The sequence below is a fragment of the Bradysia coprophila genome, chromosome IV, assembly GCF_014529535.1.
Source record: "Bradysia coprophila strain Holo2 chromosome IV, BU_Bcop_v1, whole genome shotgun sequence".
Taxonomy (NCBI): Eukaryota; Metazoa; Arthropoda; class Insecta; order Diptera; family Sciaridae; genus Bradysia; species Bradysia coprophila.
This window is the reverse complement of record NC_050738.1, coordinates 7,285,873-7,306,555: the sequence shown is the minus strand read 5'-3', so window position 1 is coordinate 7,306,555 and position 20,683 is coordinate 7,285,873. Positions and strand designations below refer to the sequence as shown.

Here is a 20,683-nt window from a genome sequence, read left to right as displayed (position 1 = left end):
GTGCTCGTAGTGGCGTCCAACTACAGAACCAATTGCTTCACGCTGACTTTCGTTCGCCAATCTGACTATTGCACTTGCAAGAAGATGATTTACCTCTGGGAACGTTGACTGATTTTGCAACAATTTGTTATACAATTTCCTTTCAAATTCTCGTTTCTTCGAGAACCTGTAGTTCTCATAAAACTCGTCCTTCTCTTTTCTTACAAATGTTTCGAATTCAGAATACTGAACCCTTAGCTCGCTTTCGGTGAATGTTTCTAAAAAATCCACCTTCATGGCTGCCTCAGCATACTCGATAAAAGCGTCAACACCTTCTTCATTCGTTTCCGGTCTGGTATAAATTGCATGCAAGTCAAAGGCCTTACAGGCTGAGAGAAGAATTTTAGAGTTGTTTGCATCCATACGACATTTAAGAGCTTCAATAAGATCTACTATAAACTTAACAGCTGCTTGTCTACAACTGAGTATCGTTTCGTTCTGAGTTCGCTCTTGATGTTTCGGTTCAAGCGCTCTACGACGGGTCATTGTAGGTACATGTTGTTTGTTGAGTACGGGTCTCGATTTGTAGGTGAAGATGTTAAGGTGCATGAATCAATTGGCAGGAATTGTGAGAGATGGCAAGATGCATGTAACGCATAAATAATTATTTTTTTCTGCTAGTGCAAAAAACAGATAGATAATGTTCACATTGATTTATGTGTCTGTTTTTAGGGAGATAAAGTGATTTTTCGCACACGCAGATAAAATATTGTGTTAACTGCTTCCAAATTGTTATTTTGGCAAGTGGGATTATAGCCCTTGCCTTCGGCAATAAACTTCCCACTGGCCAAAATAAAAATTTGGAAACAGGTAGGTAGGTTAGGGAGGCAGTTCACTGAGGAATGTATGCGATTTGAGTTATATGAAAAAATTGGACGTAAAACATCTTTAAATTTTTATTATCCATATTTATATGGGAGAACACTGATCGGCTTGCTTGGAGAACAATTGTAAGATTTCTGAGCCATGAGAATGTGAAGATAAAATTTTTGCCTTCCGTTCCGCAAACATACATATCGTCTTAAATATCCAAACCGTTTTATTTGCACACATGAAAAACATAAAACAAAATTTCTTCTTCTACTTTTTCAAAATATTTGCTCTGCGTGGAAAAAGCAATATGATCCACCAGGTGAAACATTTTTCCCTAATCTTATTCGTAATTCGTAACACTTTTTTTTCTTCTCGGTTTAACACTTTTTTTTCTTTGGTAATAATCGCTTTTATGATGGCTACATTTATTATATCTCGCCGGTTATGTTTCCATCTTCTATACCGTACGTTTGAAGATGAATTTTTCTCACAACTGGTGCAGGTAATATGTTATTGCGTACACACAGATTTCCCACACACCCACCTTAGTCGTATCTATCAAAGGTTTAGTCCTTCGTGTGGATACTTTGTTTATATCATGCAAACTATATTCATTCCATATAATCAGTGCCATATATATTACACACTCATGTTCGTCGATTATTGTGTGTTGTGCATTGTGGAACACGAATGTGTATTGTTTGGTGTAACTGAAAGCTAAAATATGTTGAGTCCTCAATACCATTAAACTCTCATGATATGTTGACACAATGTGTGTAATGGACTTGCAGTCTTTATGAAATACTTCGATCTACAGATTGTTGCTATTTTCCAATCTTATATACCGACGGTATTAATTTCGAGAGAAAATTTCTTATTATCTGTATCGTCTCAATTACCAGCATAGTCTCTATTAACGGATTGATTGTATGGAGTACACATCCATCAAACATTTATTTATTACCAAACATGAAAATAATAATTTTCAATTAGTCAATGGGGCTTCCATGTATATGTGTAATATCTCACGTTATATTTCGGCGAAATAATAAATTGTTTTGATCAAACCAGATATAGCTGTTATATCTTTTGAGTATATTTCGTGTCATTAAATTTTCATGTTACGCTGGTTGTTGTAAATTCAACCCCTTTATGTGTGTGTATCCTGTAATTCACACTTCAGTTTTCCGTTTGACACACCTCATTAATAAATAATAAAATTGTCACCCGAAAAAAAAGTAAATAATAAAAACACCGTCATGCATGGAGGTGTTGTTTTCTCGGTATGCATACACGAACCGAAAAGTTTAGATATATTTTGTAGCATCACTTTTATGGTAAGATACATTTTTATCGTATTATCAAAATGAAACTCATCTCTTGAGATTTCATTTTATTTGACGACAATTTTGACGTGATAATCTACTGTTGACAACTTTTCTTTTTTAGTAGATTCGTGCTAGGAAAGAAAATAAATTGGTAATAAAATTAAGCTGAAGCGCTCGATTTACTTGTAGATTTAATAATTCATACTTTGAGAACTTGTTCACATACATTTCGATTAAGATTATAACGCGGGGAAACATCTAACACATTTCAGCATAATATTGTACTGATATGTGGTTGTGGTTGGTATGTGTGGTTTGGTGTTACTGATTAGATTTTCTCCGAATAAATTTGTCATTCACTCACGCCCAATGTACCACTGAGGCCGCACAGTGTTCACACAGATGGAAATGTGGACCTAGATTTATACATCTTTTAGAGACTAACAGTACGCGATCGAATCTTTTTTGGAATTAAAATTTAATCCCTCAGGTATTACTTTCATCACATTTCGAATACGGACCTGTTATTGGTAATTTCTTTACATAATTTTCTGAAATTTACCAAAAATTTACCAGACGTAACCGACTATATGAAATTATCGAAACATAAATTCGGTAAATTTTTGGTAAATTTAGGTAAATTGCAGGAAATTCGGTGAATAAATTTACTAATAACCTGCCCTGTTTAAAACTAATATTATTTTTTTTTTACTACATTCATCTACTACGTGTGGGAAGGCATTTCACGCTGAGCATCCAGTTTAATCCTGTCATCTCGTAATTCCGTAATTTCGAACCGTTATTCTTAAGAAAAAGTCACAGTGGGAAAATGGACTTTCCGTCCCTAGGAAAAAGTCTTTCCTTACTTCGTAAAGGAAAACGTGACACTACACTCGGAAAATATTTTGATATTTCGTATCACGATGAGTAAAAGTACCTCGGGCTAAACCCCTCAGACACCTTTACTCATCTGGATACGAAATATCAAATTCCTTCCCTTGTATAGTAATATACTAATTCTTTAATCCCTAACAAATCGAAAGTAATCCCACACGGACTTAAAATTTTAATCCCATATTTTTATCTGTGTACACTTGCCACTAAAATCGTGAATGAGTTCCCGTGTACCACTTGTGTTAACTTACGAACCAACAAGATTATTTATGCATAAATTCGTTAAATTTAGTCCTCATTTGAAAATCAACTTTTGTCTTTTTATTTCGAGATTTTCATCTGCAACCACCACCGCGGCAAAAGTGACAAATTTCAAACGACAAAATAAAATAAAAAGTCTTCCCATTACGGAAAGTTGAAGAATTAAAAAAGTTTCGCTTCTATTGGAGTTTGATTCCTTCATCATTTACATTTTTTTTGTGTTTATTTCTCTGCAGAAAAAGTCAACGTTTCTCCATTAAGTAGATATGAGAGAGAAATATATATGAACAACGAGAACAATGCGAGTCACAATGCAACATACACGAAACTGAATGGATAGAAAAAGAAACAAAACAGAGAAATTCTCATATCCGGTAGCGAAAGTCTTTTAAATGTAAATATCCTGCGAGCGTATAAAATATAAAATAAAAAAATGGAAAAAACATGGAATATTGTTAGAGTGTAGCCTAACATACAAGCGATAATAGTCCCATGAGAATGTTGAGCACAATTCTTTTTTCTTCCTCTATTTGCTAGGTTGTTTTATTGTTTTTATATTTTGTAAACACTTGTTAAGTTATCACTTTATTTAACTTTCGGTCCCTGAATGGGGTGGCGTAGAACTGTAACATTTCGAAAGTGTCTCGTTGGATGAATAGAAACATATATATCACTTTCGCTTTGTTACATATTTAGCTCCTTTCGGTTGAAAAGAATGATACATTCCGCAGTGTACATCAGTTTTTATTTTTAACAAAAAAACGTTTTTTATGGAGAAAAAAAGTATCTTTAAAACACATTCCGTAATGTTGTAGCGAAAATGAAGCAAAATTTGAAATTTCCTCTTTAAAAAGTGGTCATTTTTCGTTCAAAATAAATGTTTAGGGTAAATTATAAACCTCTGAGTATCCCACTCACATGCCACAACATTCTAATAATACAAAAATGCATTTGTTTCACTTTGAAGTCTGATGTCCTCCATAAATTTTACCTTTTATTTTATATAACAAAAAAAAATGAAAAATAAAAAAAATTCTCGGAGGTAATTGAAAGTAATGGCAGAAGCATATAATTTGCCAAAATAATTTTCCATCATCTACGAGGTATTTTCTGTTGTAATATGTGTAACAAAGTCAAAACAATCTCTTCATTAAATGAAGCATTCCTATTTCACATAATAAATATTGATATTATTGGTAAATATTAATAGCTATTTTGAAATGAGATATCTCTCTGTTCAATTCGTCACGAATGTTACTTTGCTATCCGTATCATATACTCAAACAATTTTCCATTAAGTTCAAAATTACAGTGGGCTGACAAATATTTGAATATATTCGCCATTACATATCGTAATCAACACGTTATGAACTCCTACTCAACACATATACTCAGAACTTGATGAAAACCCCGCACTCGGCACTTAATTGTCAATCGAATTGCTGAAGTTCATACTCGCCACGTTCGAATGCATTTTAACAACAAATATGTCTCGTCGGTGCAGGGCCCACGCCGAGACCCACACGTTTTCTAATTAAACCTAAATTCTTTGGATCTATCAGTTTTCAGCAGATTCATACGGGCCACATACAGATTCATACATACCAATTTACTAAAGAGTCTTTGAAATGGATCAAGACTGAAACATTAAGACATCAATCTTAAAATTTTGCAGTACACGTAGAGAAAATAAAGTCGACTTTAGTTCCCGAGCGTAGGTCATAGCATACATTTTCTGACTGATTCAATCAAAAATATATCCAAATAGCATCATCCATTGAAATGATAAAGAGTCTCCCTGAACGTAGTAGAGATGCGGACACATCTAAAAAACATAATTTTAGCAGTTCGAAATGTAATGAACGTAATCCCTGAGGGATTAAATTTTAATTACAAAAAAGACTCGGTCGCGTACTTTTAGTTTCAAAAAGATTTAAATCTAGGTCCATATTTCTATCTGTGTTGAAAGATTGGACAACCGAATATTTGCTACCTCGGAAATACCCAGAATGTTTTCCTTTTCCTACAATTCTTAAATCACTTATCCCGTCCTCAATTGATCCCTTTCTTGGTTCCGTTATAACTTTCTTAGCGACAAAGAAAGGAACATTAACTCTCAACTCAACAGAATTGTAATTAAATTTCTTCGAAGCGCACAATCACAGCGAACAATGACCCTTTGATGTAACCATCAATTCGTACATTTAACTCCTTTAGTTTTTATTTACAAAATCTCATTACATCCGTATGAAATGGCACACAATTAATTTAAAGTACTTTAATATCCGCTTTGTGAGCAAACAATTGATCAAATTTGCTTTCTGAAAAAAAAGGAAAAAAATTGGAAAAGAAAGAAAATTGGTGAAAGTTTTAAATTTACAACAATATCAATATAAAGATTTCAGGTTCTTATGTACAGCAACAGCCTTAAAGGTTTTTCTGCACACAAAGTAGCAATAAACCTTTTTATGTGTTTATTTATCTAGTCTTGTCAATCTTTAATAATATCACTTTGATATGTATGTACAACAAACATGTAAACGACAGAGTTGGGGAGCCCAAGTCTACATAATACTGACACTTCGATGTAACGAAGATGGATGATATGCATGTCTATGGATATCTAAAGACAGGTAGATTATCTGAACACTTTGTAGAACCAAAAATGACTTGTTATTGTAAGTCCCATATTTATCTTTAATGTAACCATGACAAGTTTCTGATCTGTTGAATGTTTTGTTACCCTCCAAACTTTTCGCGAGAAGCAAATTTTCTTTTTGTCTTAATCATTACATGGAAGTTTTTAAATTAGAGTAATTATCAAGTTTCTCGGCTCCATTAACCGCTTTTTAATTCGTTAAATTTAATTTCCAATATTTATTGCTCCGTTACAGATACACATAATGTCAGGCTACCGGCTATTCTTCCTTCTTGCTGTATCAACAACAATTTTGTGTCAGTGTACATACGCTGGTCCAGTGCGGTCATTGGCCTTAGCAGCAGCTAGAGCGGCAAAAATTCCACGATCAATTAGAACACCATTTAGAAATACGGAAATGATGACGGCACGAGGCTTCGGAAAACGAAGTCAAACATCAAAGTTCAAAGATGGTGGTAAGTTGAATGTTAAATGTTAAACGCTTCGTTAAGCCATACATTATTGAGGTTGTTCATAAAAAACGTTTGGTCTTTTGAAAAAAAAACTGGACGTCTTTAGTGAACAAGCCCGGTGATTGATTGCTTCGAGGCTATTAAAAGTTATCCTATGAACTATTGGCGTGACTCTACATTAAGTACTCTGTTACACAATTGATGGGAAACATTTCATTCCAATTGAAAGTCTGCTGAAGTTCTAAGATCTGTTGTACTTAATTTCTCAAATAAATAAAATCAATCAACTTCATCGGCTTCATACACATATACAACAACCGGTCCGATGTTACATTTTTAAGTTAAAACATGAAAACTTTTTAAAATTTGCAGACTGGAACTATGGAAAGAGGGAAACAAAATTTATGGACGAATTTGGTGTTGACGGCGACGCTTTAGACCAGATATTTAACGAACAGTCAGCTGAAAGGTGAGCTTTAACGTAAAGAAAAATACGAAGAAAAATAATGTAAAACAAGGCATCAGAACAGTCGGAGCGTTTGCTGCGACTTAGCCCCGTACGACCCATAATCCCATTTCGTCCGTAACCATAATACGTCCGTAGCCGTAATACGCCCGGAACCCTAATACGTCTACAACCCTCTAATGCGTCTGTTACCAAAATGCAAGTCAAGTTGGGCATGGTCAAATTTACTGAAAGTGTTCATTTTTAAAATTGCGCAGAGCGCAATTACGAAAGCCCGTACGAAGTAGGGGTAGGGTAATCTCGCACACCACACAAATTCATGGTGTGCGAGATTCACCTCTAAGGGGTGAATCTCGCACAGTCATGACTTTTCGTTACATGTCGTAAAAGGACGCATACTATGATCGCGTGTGCGAGATTCCCCGACACCACGAAGTACCTCTCAAATAAAACCAACAATTTACGACATTATTTTAGAAACCCTCAATTTTTTGCCAACTTTCCATTGGGTATTCAATTGGTGTTAGGGAATCTCGCGCCGCGTCATTCACAATAACTCACAAAGTGACATCTTCCTTATACAAAATGTGTCAAAATGTGAATTATTGTGAATGACGCGGCGCGAGATTCCTAGCAACCATTCAATTACCTCTCAAATGAAACAAAAACTAGCAAAATCGGTCGAGATTTATTCGATTTATGTGCAAAGAGCACTTAGGGCCGAGTAGCGGCCTTAGTGCAAGGGCCCAAATTTGAAACTTTTTTTGCCATCATTCTATTCGGCATTCAATTACCTTCCATAAAAAACTAAATCTATCAAAATCGGATGAGATTTACTCGATTTATGTACAAAAAAACACTTAGGGCCGAGTAGCGGCCTTAGTCCAAGGGCCCAAATTTAAAACTTTTTTTGCCATCATTCTATTCGGCATTCAATTATCTCTCAAATGAAACAAAAACTAGCAAAATCGGATGAGATTTACTCGATTTATGAGCAAAAAACACTTAGGGCCGCGTAGCGGCCTTAGTCCAAGGGCCCAAATTTGAAACTTTTTTCGCCACGTTCTTTTCGGTATTCAATTACCTTCCATAAAAAACTAAATCTAGCAATATCTGATGAGATTTACTCGATTTATGTGCAAAAAACACTTAGGGCCGAGTAGTGGCCTTAGTCCAAGGGCCCAAATTTGAGACTTTTTTTGCCATAATTCTATTCGGCATTCAATTATCTATCAAATGAAACAAAAACTAGCAAAATCGGATGAGATTTATTCGATTTATGTGCAAAAAATACTTAGGGCCGAGTACCGGCCTTAGTCCAAGGGCTCAAATTTGAAACTTTTTTCGACACGTTCTTTTCGGTATTCAATTACCTTCCATAAAAAACTAAATCTAGCAAAATCGAATGAGATTTACTCGATTTATGTGCAAAAAACACTTAGGGCCGAGTACCGACCTTTGAGCCCTCCCAACAAGCCCACGTTGTATCTTACCCAAAAACAATGTTCAGCAACTTTGTTCTACTCGTCAATACCTTTCATTTGATATATCACAAGCAGCCATTGCGTGCGTATTTCGGTAGATATCGTCGAAAGACTGAAAAACACCTATAGGGCCCTAGCTCTGGAAGGACCGACCCTACCATGCCCATTTTCGAACTTGACCTTACTTTTGTCGATACCAATCGGGGAAAAAAGAATTTTGAAAAAAGGTTGTGATTTAGTCAAGCTAGAGGGGTCAGAGACGGACGGACGGATAGACGGACGGACGGACATTTTTTTTATTGCGGATTCGTAGTCTATGAACATAACCAAATGCTTTGCCCTCACTGTCTGCTTCCAATTCGACGTGTTACAAACGGCATATTAATCTTATAAGCCCCCAGTACTTCGTACGGGGCTAAAAATGGTTAAGAGGAGATTATTGAACGGCATCAAACGAATCGCTTTAACTCAATTTGAAATGGCAACATAATTTTTTGTTGTTTGCTCTCGATATCAATAACATCTCAAACTCGAGGTTCCACCTTACATTGTCGTTATGATTAATATGATTAATATAGCTGCCAAGTCGATACAAACATTAAAGATTTCCTTTTGATAATAACGTTAATGAAAATCGAAGTGGATTTTATTGTAGTAAACAAAGGCAGTTATCTTCATATAAACTCGGTTACATTCAAAACTGGAAATTAGTCGTTTTACTCAGAGTGTTCAATTTTTCCATATTTCTTTATCAAGTAGTTTGGTATATAACTACTGACATCGGTAGAATTGGCCTTCTCCTTAACTTAATATGTCATGTGTGTTATTCAATTTGGAACGATTCATCAAAGGGATTTTTTTTGTGAAAAATGTAACAAAAAGAATCTTAATGTAAATATCTGGAAATAGAAATAGAAATTGATAATCCACATAAATGTCTACTAAAATTGGCAGACAAAAGAATATGGGTCGAAACAGGCAGATGTTTAGTTCTAGGAAAATAAGTTAAATCTTATTTTATGTATTCAGTCTCCTGTAGGGATGAATCTTTTCAACCCAATATTTAGAGAGACTACTCTTTAACAACTTCAGACAATGTTACGCCATTTTAAAAGACGATTGAATTTGTGTTACTGGAAGTTGAGCCGTTCCGAGCGAAACAAGGGAATAATTGTAGAATCATTTATGGGCAAAAGCAACGCACTTCAAGCAAAAGTGCTATTAATGACAGCTGTCAAATAGAGTATTTTGTATGAAATTTTATCACCACTCTTTTTACAGTGTAAAATTTTGTATTGTTGAAACACTGTCTACATTTTTGTGATTTTTACTTTCACCATTCATTCTTCGTTTCGCAACACAATTCAAGGTTTTCTTTCCAAAACCTCTAAAAAACGAACAAGATGCCATTCTGGCGCGACTATGATCGTTCAACTTAAAATCAGATAATTAGTCAGAAATTGTCCCAAGCATTTTGCATTGAAATATTTGGTGAATCAATGAATTTTGCGATCAATTTTCTTTTCAAAAGTTCAGTTTTCGCCGCTTGTATGCAACACGTTGCGAAACGATGTTTTTTTTGTCGATTCGATCGTTTCATAACATTTCATCTGATGACAAAAATAAGCGTTTTTGCAACTTGTTGCATAAATAACTATTTCAGTAAGGCTTCGGTGATATGAACTCGAAAATTGTTTTCTAAACAAATCGAAGCTAAAAATTGTTCATACAGTCAAATTTTCCAATTGAGAGGATTTGTGAGCAAACATTCGAACATAACTTTCCGGATTTGCTCTTTTATTGTTTTCCACTGAATCCGAACACACATTTTTTAAAAAATTTATTATTACAGTTTGTCATTTATTAATAAATAATTGATTTTTTCTCTACCTCTGTTCACAATACAGTTTCCCAATAGAATGGATTGCAAATGAAATGGCATCAAATCCAATGCTGGCACATACAATATTGCATCGTTTTGTGGACTCAAACAGAGATGGTTTATTATCCTCACATGAGTTATTAGGTGGAATCGGACAATCATCGTCCGACAGCAATGATGTATATTAAAAAAAAAAGTTTATTTTGTTTCTTTTATGTCTGTTTTTTAATTGTTTTGTTCTTTGCGTTATGGTGAAAGCGTTTTTTTATTTTGATTAATCAGAACTCAATAATTGTATAAAAAAAGAAAATAAAAGAAAACCTATAAGTATACCAGACTAATATAACAAAAATATAAAAAAAAAAGAAAAATAGAATTTCCCATGTGTATCAATTCTCAAATCTCATGTGTATACTATAACTGATAATGTCTCTGTATCGTTGAATTCAATAAATAGTTAAATTAATATATGAAAATTGTATAAAAACAAAAGATATAAATAATGTTCTTGATAAACAATGACTTCTTCTTAACCGTTTAAAAAAAAGTCTTTTTGAGGAATTTGTTTTTTCTTCCATTTATCCATTGGACGAATATTCAAGGCTGGAGAATATTTGTTTGAATGAAATTTACCAAAATAAAAGAAAGAAAGAAATAAAACAAATTACTTTGGGGTATTTAAATATTGTATTGTGTAAATTAAAAAAAAAAGAAATATTTTTTGTTTTTAGTTAATAAAATATAAGCAAATTTAAACCGTATATTGTTTTCAATACCTCAAGGACGTTCGAAGTAGCGGCACGAGTAAATTTATACTCGTTCAACTGGAAGCTGAAATCTACGTATGGTTCAAAAAATAGGAGACGTCTTTTATTAAGCATTTCATGTGAAAATTACATATGTAAAATTTCATGACAGCATGACAATGTGTTTGAACTTCTTAGAACCGGGTGTCACCAGTGAATAAAACGTGTGTTGGATCATTGTATCGTTCTTTCCACTTTTAAGCAACCCAGAAAAATCACCGTCCATCGAATAAAAAATTTGTCTTGTCATCGTACAAACAATCAATGATTTGCTGGACCCAGATGTACTTTTATATCATTTTCCCTCAGCTCACGATAATAAATACAAGAAATTACTCATGAGTTGTTCCTCCGCACCAATGATCTATACTCAAAATATTTTCTTCTAAGCATAATATATCCCTTAGCAGCAGGGCTAATCAAATTTTGAGTATCTAAGAACTGTGTGCAAAAAATTCAGACAATTGAAAACTGTATCCATCATCCTCGTTGCTGGACTTACCCATCGATCTGCTAAGAAGTACCACTTTTGTTACCGGAAAACTCAGAAAACTGAGAAAATTTTATCTTGTTTAGTATCAACCGAAAGCAATGTCTAACTGGCTAAAAAAGCCCTTCGGGGGTTGTATTAAGAAATTTTTCGAAAGGCCCTTCGTTGCCCTTTATCAATACAAAATTTTTAAGGCCCATAGGGCAAGTTCGACACTGAAAAATAATTTAGAATGGCTTGTTTGAAGGTATATAACAGTTTTCAAATGCCATCAAATTTGACAATATTCGTCACTCATCTGGTCTTAAAACATGATTTTCAGATAGCAAACCATTGATAAAGCATTCATAAAAGTCCACAGGGAAGTCGAAGGAAAGCAAGATGGGGCTCGTTTGAAAGCCACTTTCGATTGATAAAATTAATTTAACACATGGGGATGGTTCGATTGTATTTTCGATTTTTTTTTTATTTTGGGACAGTGTCGTGTCGTAAGGGTATCGGACTTCCAGCTTCCTTGTACTCTACCTTTTACTCCCCTCGATTCTTAACACAACAAAAAAACAATCACGAAAATCTTTTGGATGGTCAAGGATTAGAACTTGACGATATAGGCTAATAGTGAAAATTTGACCATTGTGTATTTTGAAAATACCTGACGCAGAATAAACTATGATTGGCCTGTTTAAGAGGCACCGGTACTTAGCTAAAATTGTAGCCTACATTTGTGTTCCTCGTATTTCATTTTTGATGACATCTTTTCATCAGAATCAGTTTCTATTTTTGTAAATTTTTTTGGACTTTTTTTTCCAAAAACTACGAACGTCCAAAAACAGAATTTTTCCATAATTTCGAACTGTTTTGGCAACTCCGGAGCTCAGTCTAATGTTTCAGCCGGCTCTCAATGATTAATGTTCGATTATTGACGCTCTCATCTTTCAAATTAATCATGCTCGTCTTCATTTGAAACCTCATAGTGTCAAGAAATAATCGAGAGTCAGTTAAAATGCAAGGCTGATTCAGCAGTTGCCAAAACCGTTCGAAATGGTGGAAAAATTTGGTTTTTGGTCGTTCGCATTTTATGGAAATTTTTGTCGAAAAATTTCCAAAAAAAAATCCAAAAATAGGCCCTGATCAGAATCCTTTTTGAAAAATGTACGACCGCAATTCCAACCACGAATGTGTAGCTTTAAATCAAAATTAAAATTGAAATTTTCATAAACTGCTTATTGTTCTCAGATCTGGTCAAACTGCTACAACCAAATCTATTTTCTGTTGAAAGCTACCAGATTCGAGGTCGGAATTGCGGTCGGAGTTGCGGTCGTACATTTTTGAAAAAGGATTCTGGTGGAAAGATTTCATCAAAAGTAAACTAAAATCCAGTATTTAAAAATCGCCCTAATGTAGGCTTTTCAGCAAAGTGCCGGTGCCTCTTAATGAAACAGTAGCAGAAGTGAAGACCCAATGTAAATATCAAGGTAAATATATTAATTAATTATTATTATTATTATATTAATTAAAGAACAACATCTTATCTTATAGAGCATACATCATATTGTCAAAAACCAATGCTCCATCTGAGTATTGTAAAACCAAATAAAGATGCGAAATTCGCACACATAAGCTATTAACGCTCGGTTTAAACATAAACCTGTCGCATATTCATCTGTTATTGATAACGACAACAAAAATAATGGTTAATATGGTTATTTATACAGTAAAATGAATGTTAAAAAAGTGAAGTACAAGATTTGAATCAACCGATCGACGGAAGTAATAAACACGGTAATAATACTGGTCATTAGTTTGCCGTCTAGGCTAAACATTTTGAAAAGCTACTAACTACGGCGGTATTCTTATTGAAATTTGCGGTTCATGCTTAGTTTGGTCTTTTAAATAAATCGCGAATAAATTTTATACGCGACATATAATCCATTTCAAGTTGGCAAACATGACATGTCATCGAGTACGGGTGTACCTGCACACATCCCATATGATTTTATTTTGTTTATCGCGATAATATTGACATTCACGATAAAAGTGCAATGTGCATCAATCTGCTGTTACTATAAACATTTTTTGATACAAGGAAGGTGAGCAGATGATACACTTATAATATAATCGATAAGCATGAGAGTGAAGTGATACAATTTTACTGTGTCTACAAAACTTTGGAAAATCCCTCTGTTTTGAAAATTTGATGTGAAATGCAAACAGAATTGCTAAGTCAGACACTGTTCTATATATTCAAAGTTGTGATTCTCTCACAAACAACACCCCCTTGAAATGAAATTTCCAACCTTTTCCCCTTGGTGAACAAATAAATAATTTTGTCACTTAAATAGCACCAACAAATGGCAAAAAGAATATTACTAATCGGTGCCGGTCTAACATCTGCTGTTATTGCAAATGTTTTGAAACGGTCACACATCTACAATTCATCAACAATCGAGCTCCACATTTGGGAGAAAGCTCGTGGAGCCGGAGGTAGATTCTCAACATCAAGGAGTCCCTGTAATTCAGATTGTATTGCCGATCTGGGGGCACAGTATTTAACTCGTACGCCTTCAAATGTGTTGTCTCAACCGTATTTTGAAGGTACGAAGAACAAGAATTTTTTTTAAAAACAATTTTTATGAAACCAGGGCCTTGCTTTGCTTTACAGACTTGATAGGAAACGGACTGATTAGCAAGTTTTCTACTGAAAATATTCCCGGATTCCTACAGAATTCTGTAGTCGACAAAGAAAGTTATGTGTGTACAAATGGAACCGCGTCCGTGGTCAAATATCTTCTCCGTGATATCCCAAATATTACTTTCAACAAACGGGTAGCATCTATCAGCGTAATAGACGATGGGCGAATAAAAGTCGTTTCCGAAGGTCAAAAGGAATTCGATATTTTCGATGTAATTGTCTCTACAATGCCAGTACCTCAACTACTTCAACTCGGTAACATCGATACCATTCTTCAGTCATTAGGTAATGACCCATCTATATAAATTTACAATTGTGTAATCGTCCGTTGACATATGCTTGTTTTGCGATAGGGAATCCAGATATCAAGGAAAAATTGGCCCAAGTGTCGTACACATCGAGATATGCATTGGGTCTATTTTATAATGAAAAATTGACCATCGCTCCATCCGAGTCATGTATGAATTTTGTGGATGGTGATGCGATGGTACGCTACTGGACATTAGAAGATGAAAAGAGGCAGTTAGGCCGAGTGAACAAGTCATTCGATAACGCTTCTTCTGCCGTAGTTCATACGTCCGTAACATTTGGAGCTGAGAATATTGATCGTGACGCGAAAGACGTCCAACAAATACTATTGGAGCGTGTCGAAAAAACTTGTAAATCCTTGCATGGAGCCGTGCCTGCATTTGTAAAGTGTCATAAATGGAGGTATTCTCAGGTAGGCTTTCAGAAATCGGTTTAAATTGAAAATATTTTTGAAGTAAATCGATTCAATAGGTGAGCAGAGGATACGAAGGAGCGCCTGGATTTGTGGTTCTGTCCAAGACACCTTTAATTTTAGCAGCCGGTGATGGATTTATTCAATCTGGTTTCGAGAATTGTGTCTTCTCGGGAGAAGAAACTGCAAAATACGTAGTGGAGGCGCTAAAATGAAATGTTAGATTTGTGCTTTTTGTTACATAGATTGTATGAGTAAGCACGAGCTACATAGGTATAGGAAATAGAGAATATCGTTGGTTTTTGTTGAAAATGACTTTTGTGTTGTTATTCGATAAGAGGCTATTTATCAAAGAATTCCCTATCAGTCAGACTTTTCTTGATGATCAGTTTTTGCATGTCTCTACATAGTTCTTGATTTCCAAACATCACAACCACTTCCGGATCCTTTCCTGTACCTGAATTTACAACGTTCAAAAAAGACTGTTGATTAGGGTTCCCAGATCGCAAATTTCAAATAGAGTACATTTCCTAATTGAAAAAGAGTACAAAAGAGTACGATAGTCGGAACAAGAAAAGAGTCCATTATGCGGAAGTGGAAAAGATTAGGTAAAATTAATTTTGCAGAAAGAAAGGCTTCCCTCATAAAATTAAAAAATTAATTATGATTATTGAGCAGTGAAACTCCGATTTGAGTTTTTCGCTTGAGACGCTTCCATTACACCATATTAAGCTTCAATCGTCACTATTGTTTCAAGGCTTCAGGCACCCCATTTGACCACCATGAGTCAGAATTTCTGACTCAGAAGCCTTTCTTTAAGCAAATTTAGTGCTCCGCCACACAAATTAGTAATTTGTGCCCTAAGCTCAGTTTCGAAAAATGAAAGGTCTTCTTCAATTTAGTATGGAAGATTTCTGTATAATTAATGTTGTATCTACACTGTAGTACATACAGAATGATTAGAGTAGAAGACGGTTGCATTCTCTGCCGCGCAGCGAAATTTTTTACTAATTTTTTTTATTATAAATTAGCAAAAATTATATGTTCTCATTCGAAAAATAGTACAAAGTGTACATAAACGATGAAACAGTAGCGGGCTAGCTACAGCCAGTCAAAAGTAGTAGCCCTACTGTTGATCTTCCCGGAAATTTTACAATAGATTTATTAGGCACGACCACAGTATGTGACTTCGAGTCGAGGGCGGTACTCACTTCTGAGTTAGGAAATTCAGATTTTGCTACAGAACTTACACTAACGGAAAAGTGAAATCCACATGCTTTTTGAGTTGCAGTATTTTGAAATGGAAATTTTGCAAATTTGTAGCCTACATTTAGGCGGAAAAATATTCGTTTTCTTGATAATTTCTCTAAACCAAAATCTTTTTGTTTTGAAAAAGTAAAACCATTAAAGCAGAAATGTGTTGTTTGTAAAGGAAAAATTGGTTTGTTGGTGATAACTTATCCCACTTGGAGAAACTTTCTCAGAATGTGTAAATTTATGAAATCTGCACGGTTTTCTCCAAGTGGATTAAGTTGTGACTCACAAACCATCAAAATCATCAAAAAGCGAATAATTTTCCGCCAAAATGTAGGCTACAAAGCAAAGAGTCCATTGCTCTTAACAAATGGAATGAAAGCGGAAATCCCTAGCAGTGATAAGATTTTATTGACCGGTATCTCATTTCAATAAATAAATAAAAATAAAAAATAGGATAGAATCATATCACTTCGTTTAAGCTACAATACGGTGAACAAGCAAAAAAAAAATACCTCACCAGACGGACATGCACTGAAACTCCGGAAGACTTTGTTGTAAAAAGTGTAGCCCTCTGGCTCTGGCCACAAACAACAGCATATACATACAATTTCAAATTTTTAATCTCTCGGTGAACAAATAACTATTGTGTGAATTTGTTAAAAATACTCAGACCAAAAGAAGTACTAGACTTTATAGGTATATATTTGGTATTATATGCTAATCTGGGAAAGGTTAGCCAAATTTTATGAATTAAGAATAAAAGTACTACGGCCTTAAGCCGGATGATAAAATGTTAACCTTTTACAAATGGCAAACATTCACCTATACAATTCTTCAATCTTTTAACTATTATCTATTGACGATTAAAATGAAATCTTATGTTTCAATAACGTAAAATGAATTGGCCATTATAACTTGTACCTACGACTTTGTCCATATTTTTGAAATTGTTTCGAATTCCAGCATTTTTGAAATTTTGCGCCTTTCCACACAACAACAAAAAAATATTGCCAACCTAAAATTTTGTCATTGATGTCAATAAGGTTCTCACTGTTTATTGTAGATGGCAGTAATCAAGCGGTTCTAGGTATTTTGAAAATATCCTTTGAATAATATACCATTCCCTAATCCAGGGCAGCAATGTACGTACAGATATAAATAAAATGTGCATTTCAATGAAAAACTGGCGTCCAGAGAAAATTAGGTAAACGATTAATAACTCAATCAACAATTATAAACTAAACTCAACTCATTCGTGTTTGAATCCTTGCTATCCTTTGTCCTATTCGATCAGAATGAAACGCATTCGTTTCACAAGTTACAAAAACATCTGTTAGATTCATTGGTGCCATTGGTGCTCATTCAGTTTTGATGAGAATAACTAAATTTCGCAGATTATACAAGTTTCACTGAATAGTAGTAGTTTGCGATTCGCTAGGAGAAGTGAAAGCGAACACTAGAAAGTATACCCGCACCATTGTTAATCGTGAATTACTGTTGCACCTGTAACAATTATAACTGTTTGTGGATGAGATTTGTTTACAATCGAAGAAAGACTACATCAGCTGACGTTTTTCAATGACAGACGCTTATTGTGTGTGTCATTCACTTCTTCATTCATTATCCGGCAAAATCGAATTCAAAAAGTTCCGTACAAATTTCGTGGATTTTATAGACTAAGATGAGTGAAAATGTTTGCCAACACTTTCGGGATTACTACAAAGAATTCGGTCTGAAAACATTTGAGCTGGTCCACGCCTTTTTCTCCGTCTCTACAACAACAGATGCTCGCAGACGAAAGGTAAAAAAAAATCGTAGACAAAACACCGACCATTCGGTTTCCATTTTAAGTCGACTCCACCACATTTTCGACGGAAATGTAACAGAATAAATGTGAACCGTAGGCTCTATCATGTTTGTGTTACACGTGTGGAGGAAGTGGACCGCAACTGTTCTCATGCCTTCATTGCATTTTCTTCGGCTGCAAGGGTTCGCATATGTTTGACCATCAGAAAATCAACAAGCATCACATTGCATTGGAACTGTCGTACGGAATGATTTATTGCAATTCGTGCAAGGACTATATGTACCATCCAGAATGTCAAACTATAGCAGAAGTGCACTTAAAGAATGAGGCAATGTTCGTTTATCTGAATGATGTTCTTAGAACGATGGTTGAATTAACCGATACAATCTTGCAGAAGTCTGAACAAAAGTTTGTCGTGGCGGCCGTGGGCACCAAACGATGTCGATATCAATTTATTGCTGGCTAACCCGAAACGTAGACACACTAGTGGTAAATCCACAATCGGTCTCAGAGGTCTCATGAACTTAGGCTCAACCTGTTTTATGAATTGCATCGTCCAAGTAAGTTGGTCCCATCGGTTACGCCTTACGTGTTGTTACCAGTTTTCGAATTTCAGGCGTTGATACACACACCGTTGTTACGTGACTACTTTTTCGCTGAGAGACACGAGTGCACCGTGAAAATGTCTACCAAATGTCTCGTCTGCGAAATGTCTCGTGTGTTTCAAGTAAATCGGATTTACTCGTTGGTCAGTGCCGTCGGTGCTAACGATTATTGTTTTTAGGAATTCTATTCGGGAACGCGTGCACCATTGTCACTGCATCGTCTGCTGCATTTAATCTGGACACATGCTCGTCATCTAGCCGGATACGAACAACAAGACGCACACGAATTTTTCATAGCCACACTGGACGTATTGCATCGACACTGTAAAAATGCCAAATCAGAAGTTGAGAAAGCCGAACGCAACAAAGACAAAAAGGACATATCAAAGGACAAGGAGGGTGTTACGAATCCAGCACACTGCACATGCATTATTGACCAAATATTCACCGGTCGATTGCAGAGCGACGTAGTTTGTCAGTCATGTAAGGGCGTGTCTACAACAATTGGTAAGTTTTGATTCGTTGTCATTGGTGGGTTGGTTCCGACGAAGGTTGAAAGTTGAACTGGCTCAAGATTAGTCCGATTTAGTAAAAAGACTCATCTGGCGCTTGTTCAACGTTTTGAATTTGCCATACGAACAATCACTACCGCTAGATCACTGAACATTCCCTTCGTTTCGCAGATCCATTCTGGGACATATCGTTAGACTTAGGTGAGGTGCCACACGGTAGTGGCGTACCAAAATCGCTGATAGATTGCCTAGAACGATTTACCAGAGCAGAACACCTTGGCTCATCCTCCAAAATAAAATGTGGATCGTGCAAAGTGTACCAAGAGTCCACCAAGCAACTGTCGATGCACACGCTTCCAATTGTCGCGAGCTTTCATCTGAAGCGATTCGAACATTCCAGCCAAATCGATAAGAAAATCTCGACATTCATTTCGTTTCCATTCGAACTGGACATGAAACCGTTTATGTCGAAAGTAAATGACTCCCTCGGCGATTACATGTACAGTTTGTACGCGGTGATCAATCATGTCGGGTCAATTGACAAAGGTCATTTCACTGCATTCGTTCGCCATCACAAAGATGTCTGGGTGAAGTGTGACGATCACATGATATCGACCGCAACGCTAAAGGACGTTTTGAACAGTGAAGGGTGAGTGTGTGTGTTACATTCATTTAAATTATTCCTTTCTTATTCAACCCGTGTGTTTTTGCGCGCAGGTACATGCTGTTTTATCACAAGAAAGTGTTGGAATACGAGTGAATCGTGTAGAACGAAGGAGTGTCCTCAGTGATGCGTATTGATGGCCTAGTCGCATTTCTTGATTGCTGTGGCTTCATTCATTCTTACCCGGACTCATTAACGTAATTTGTTAATCTACTACTTTCTATCTGCAGTCATTTGTTATTTACCAGCCTGCGTTCTTCGACAATGTTTTTCCGAATACTGGAATGACATGCAACATTCTACGTACAAGATGTATGTTCTTTAATAACTAAATAAACAAGTTACGTGTACTTAAGCAACGTTTTATGAACAATTCTTGAGTTGATGCCATACGGAATTCCAAAGCTCCCTAACCTGAATCGCTTCTGAATGAAGCTGATGTCTCGGAGAACATTTATTGCTCACGTTGAAGTTCAATGGTTGAAGATAGATGGAAAAACAGCGGACTAAATGGATATTATTATCGGTGAGAAAAGGATTTAAGGGGTTCCAGAGGGTTCCAGAATTGAAGGAATTTTGCATTTAATAAGTGCTCGTTTGATTAAATCGTTGACCATTGCGTGTCTTGCATAGCGACCGGCGCTCTTTTTGCAACGTAAACCATGATGACCGAACTCGTCGACTTCAATTCCGCAAGCACAATTGTGAGAATAGCACACTGGAATTCCCAGTCGAAGTGATATTGCGATACGGAATGATTGATTGTCTAACAGGGTGCCCAGTGATGCAAATGGGAAGGTGTTCCCATGTGAAAAAAAAATAGTGCAAAAGAGAGGCACGATTTCGTGAGG

At 35.6% G+C, this 20,683-nt stretch overlaps 3 protein-coding genes across 7 annotated transcripts in view; all 3 read left to right on the top strand.

Annotated features, from left to right (window-relative positions):
* The window catches only part of LOC119086027 (allatotropins-like), a 40,292-nt gene extending 29,258 nt beyond the window's left edge, over positions 1–11,034 (top strand). For 2 of the 3 annotated variants that reach the window (XM_037196602.1, XM_037196600.1), the window contains 3 exons: positions 6,230–6,449; positions 6,819–6,915; positions 10,304–11,034. In XM_037196602.1, the coding sequence (XP_037052497.1) occupies positions 6,239–6,449; positions 6,819–6,915; positions 10,304–10,466 (471 nt within the window). In that variant the 5' untranslated portion in view covers positions 6,230–6,238 and the 3' untranslated portion in view covers positions 10,467–11,034. Of the gene's footprint in view, positions 1–4,855; positions 4,861–6,229; positions 6,450–6,818; positions 6,916–10,303 lie in introns of those variants that run through there. The other variant, XM_037196603.1, reaches the window with a different exon arrangement.
* A 2,516-nt stretch (positions 11,035–13,550) lies between these two features.
* On the top strand, positions 13,551–15,305 carry LOC119086026 (renalase-like). Of its 3 annotated transcripts, none has more exons than XM_037196597.1 (5): positions 13,551–13,664; positions 13,917–14,169; positions 14,237–14,551; positions 14,620–14,987; positions 15,047–15,305. In XM_037196597.1, the coding sequence occupies exons 2-5, from the start codon at positions 13,926–13,928 to the stop codon at positions 15,200–15,202; spliced, it is 1,083 nt and encodes a 360-aa protein (XP_037052492.1). In that variant the 5' UTR covers positions 13,551–13,664; positions 13,917–13,925; the 3' UTR covers positions 15,203–15,305. The 3 variants fall into 3 exon arrangements, with proteins under 3 accessions (XP_037052492.1, XP_037052493.1, XP_037052494.1); XM_037196598.1 differs by having other exon boundaries at positions 13,561–13,633; XM_037196599.1 differs by lacking the exon at positions 13,551–13,664 and adding an exon at positions 13,701–13,721.
* Positions 15,306–17,457: 2,152 nt separating this feature from the next.
* LOC119086024 (ubiquitin carboxyl-terminal hydrolase nonstop) lies at positions 17,458–20,187 on the top strand. Its single transcript, XM_037196596.1, has 7 exons — positions 17,458–18,045; positions 18,149–18,384; positions 18,446–18,611; positions 18,668–18,778; positions 18,836–19,163; positions 19,340–19,817; positions 19,886–20,187. The coding sequence occupies exons 1-7, from the start codon at positions 17,926–17,928 to the stop codon at positions 19,926–19,928; spliced, it is 1,482 nt and encodes a 493-aa protein (XP_037052491.1). The 5' UTR covers positions 17,458–17,925; the 3' UTR covers positions 19,929–20,187.
* The last annotated feature ends 496 nt before the right edge of the window (positions 20,188–20,683 follow it).

Bases quoted from the DNA above. Each gene is read 5' to 3' on its own strand.
- LOC119086026 (XM_037196597.1), top strand. From the start codon at position 13,926: ATGGCAAAAAGAATATTACTAATCGGTGCCGGTCTAACATCTGCTGTT. The intron at 14,170-14,236 runs GTACGAAGAACA...TTTGCTTTACAG, and splicing joins GTCTCAACCGTATTTTGAAG to ACTTGATAGGAAACGGACTG. The intron at 14,552-14,619 runs GTAATGACCCAT...GTTTTGCGATAG, and splicing joins TACCATTCTTCAGTCATTAG to GGAATCCAGATATCAAGGAA.
- LOC119086024 (XM_037196596.1), top strand. From the start codon at position 17,926: ATGAGTGAAAATGTTTGCCAACACTTTCGGGATTACTACAAAGAATTC. The intron at 18,046-18,148 runs GTAAAAAAAAAT...TGTGAACCGTAG, and splicing joins CAGATGCTCGCAGACGAAAG to GCTCTATCATGTTTGTGTTA. The intron at 18,385-18,445 runs GTTCGTTTATCT...ACAATCTTGCAG, and splicing joins CACTTAAAGAATGAGGCAAT to AAGTCTGAACAAAAGTTTGT.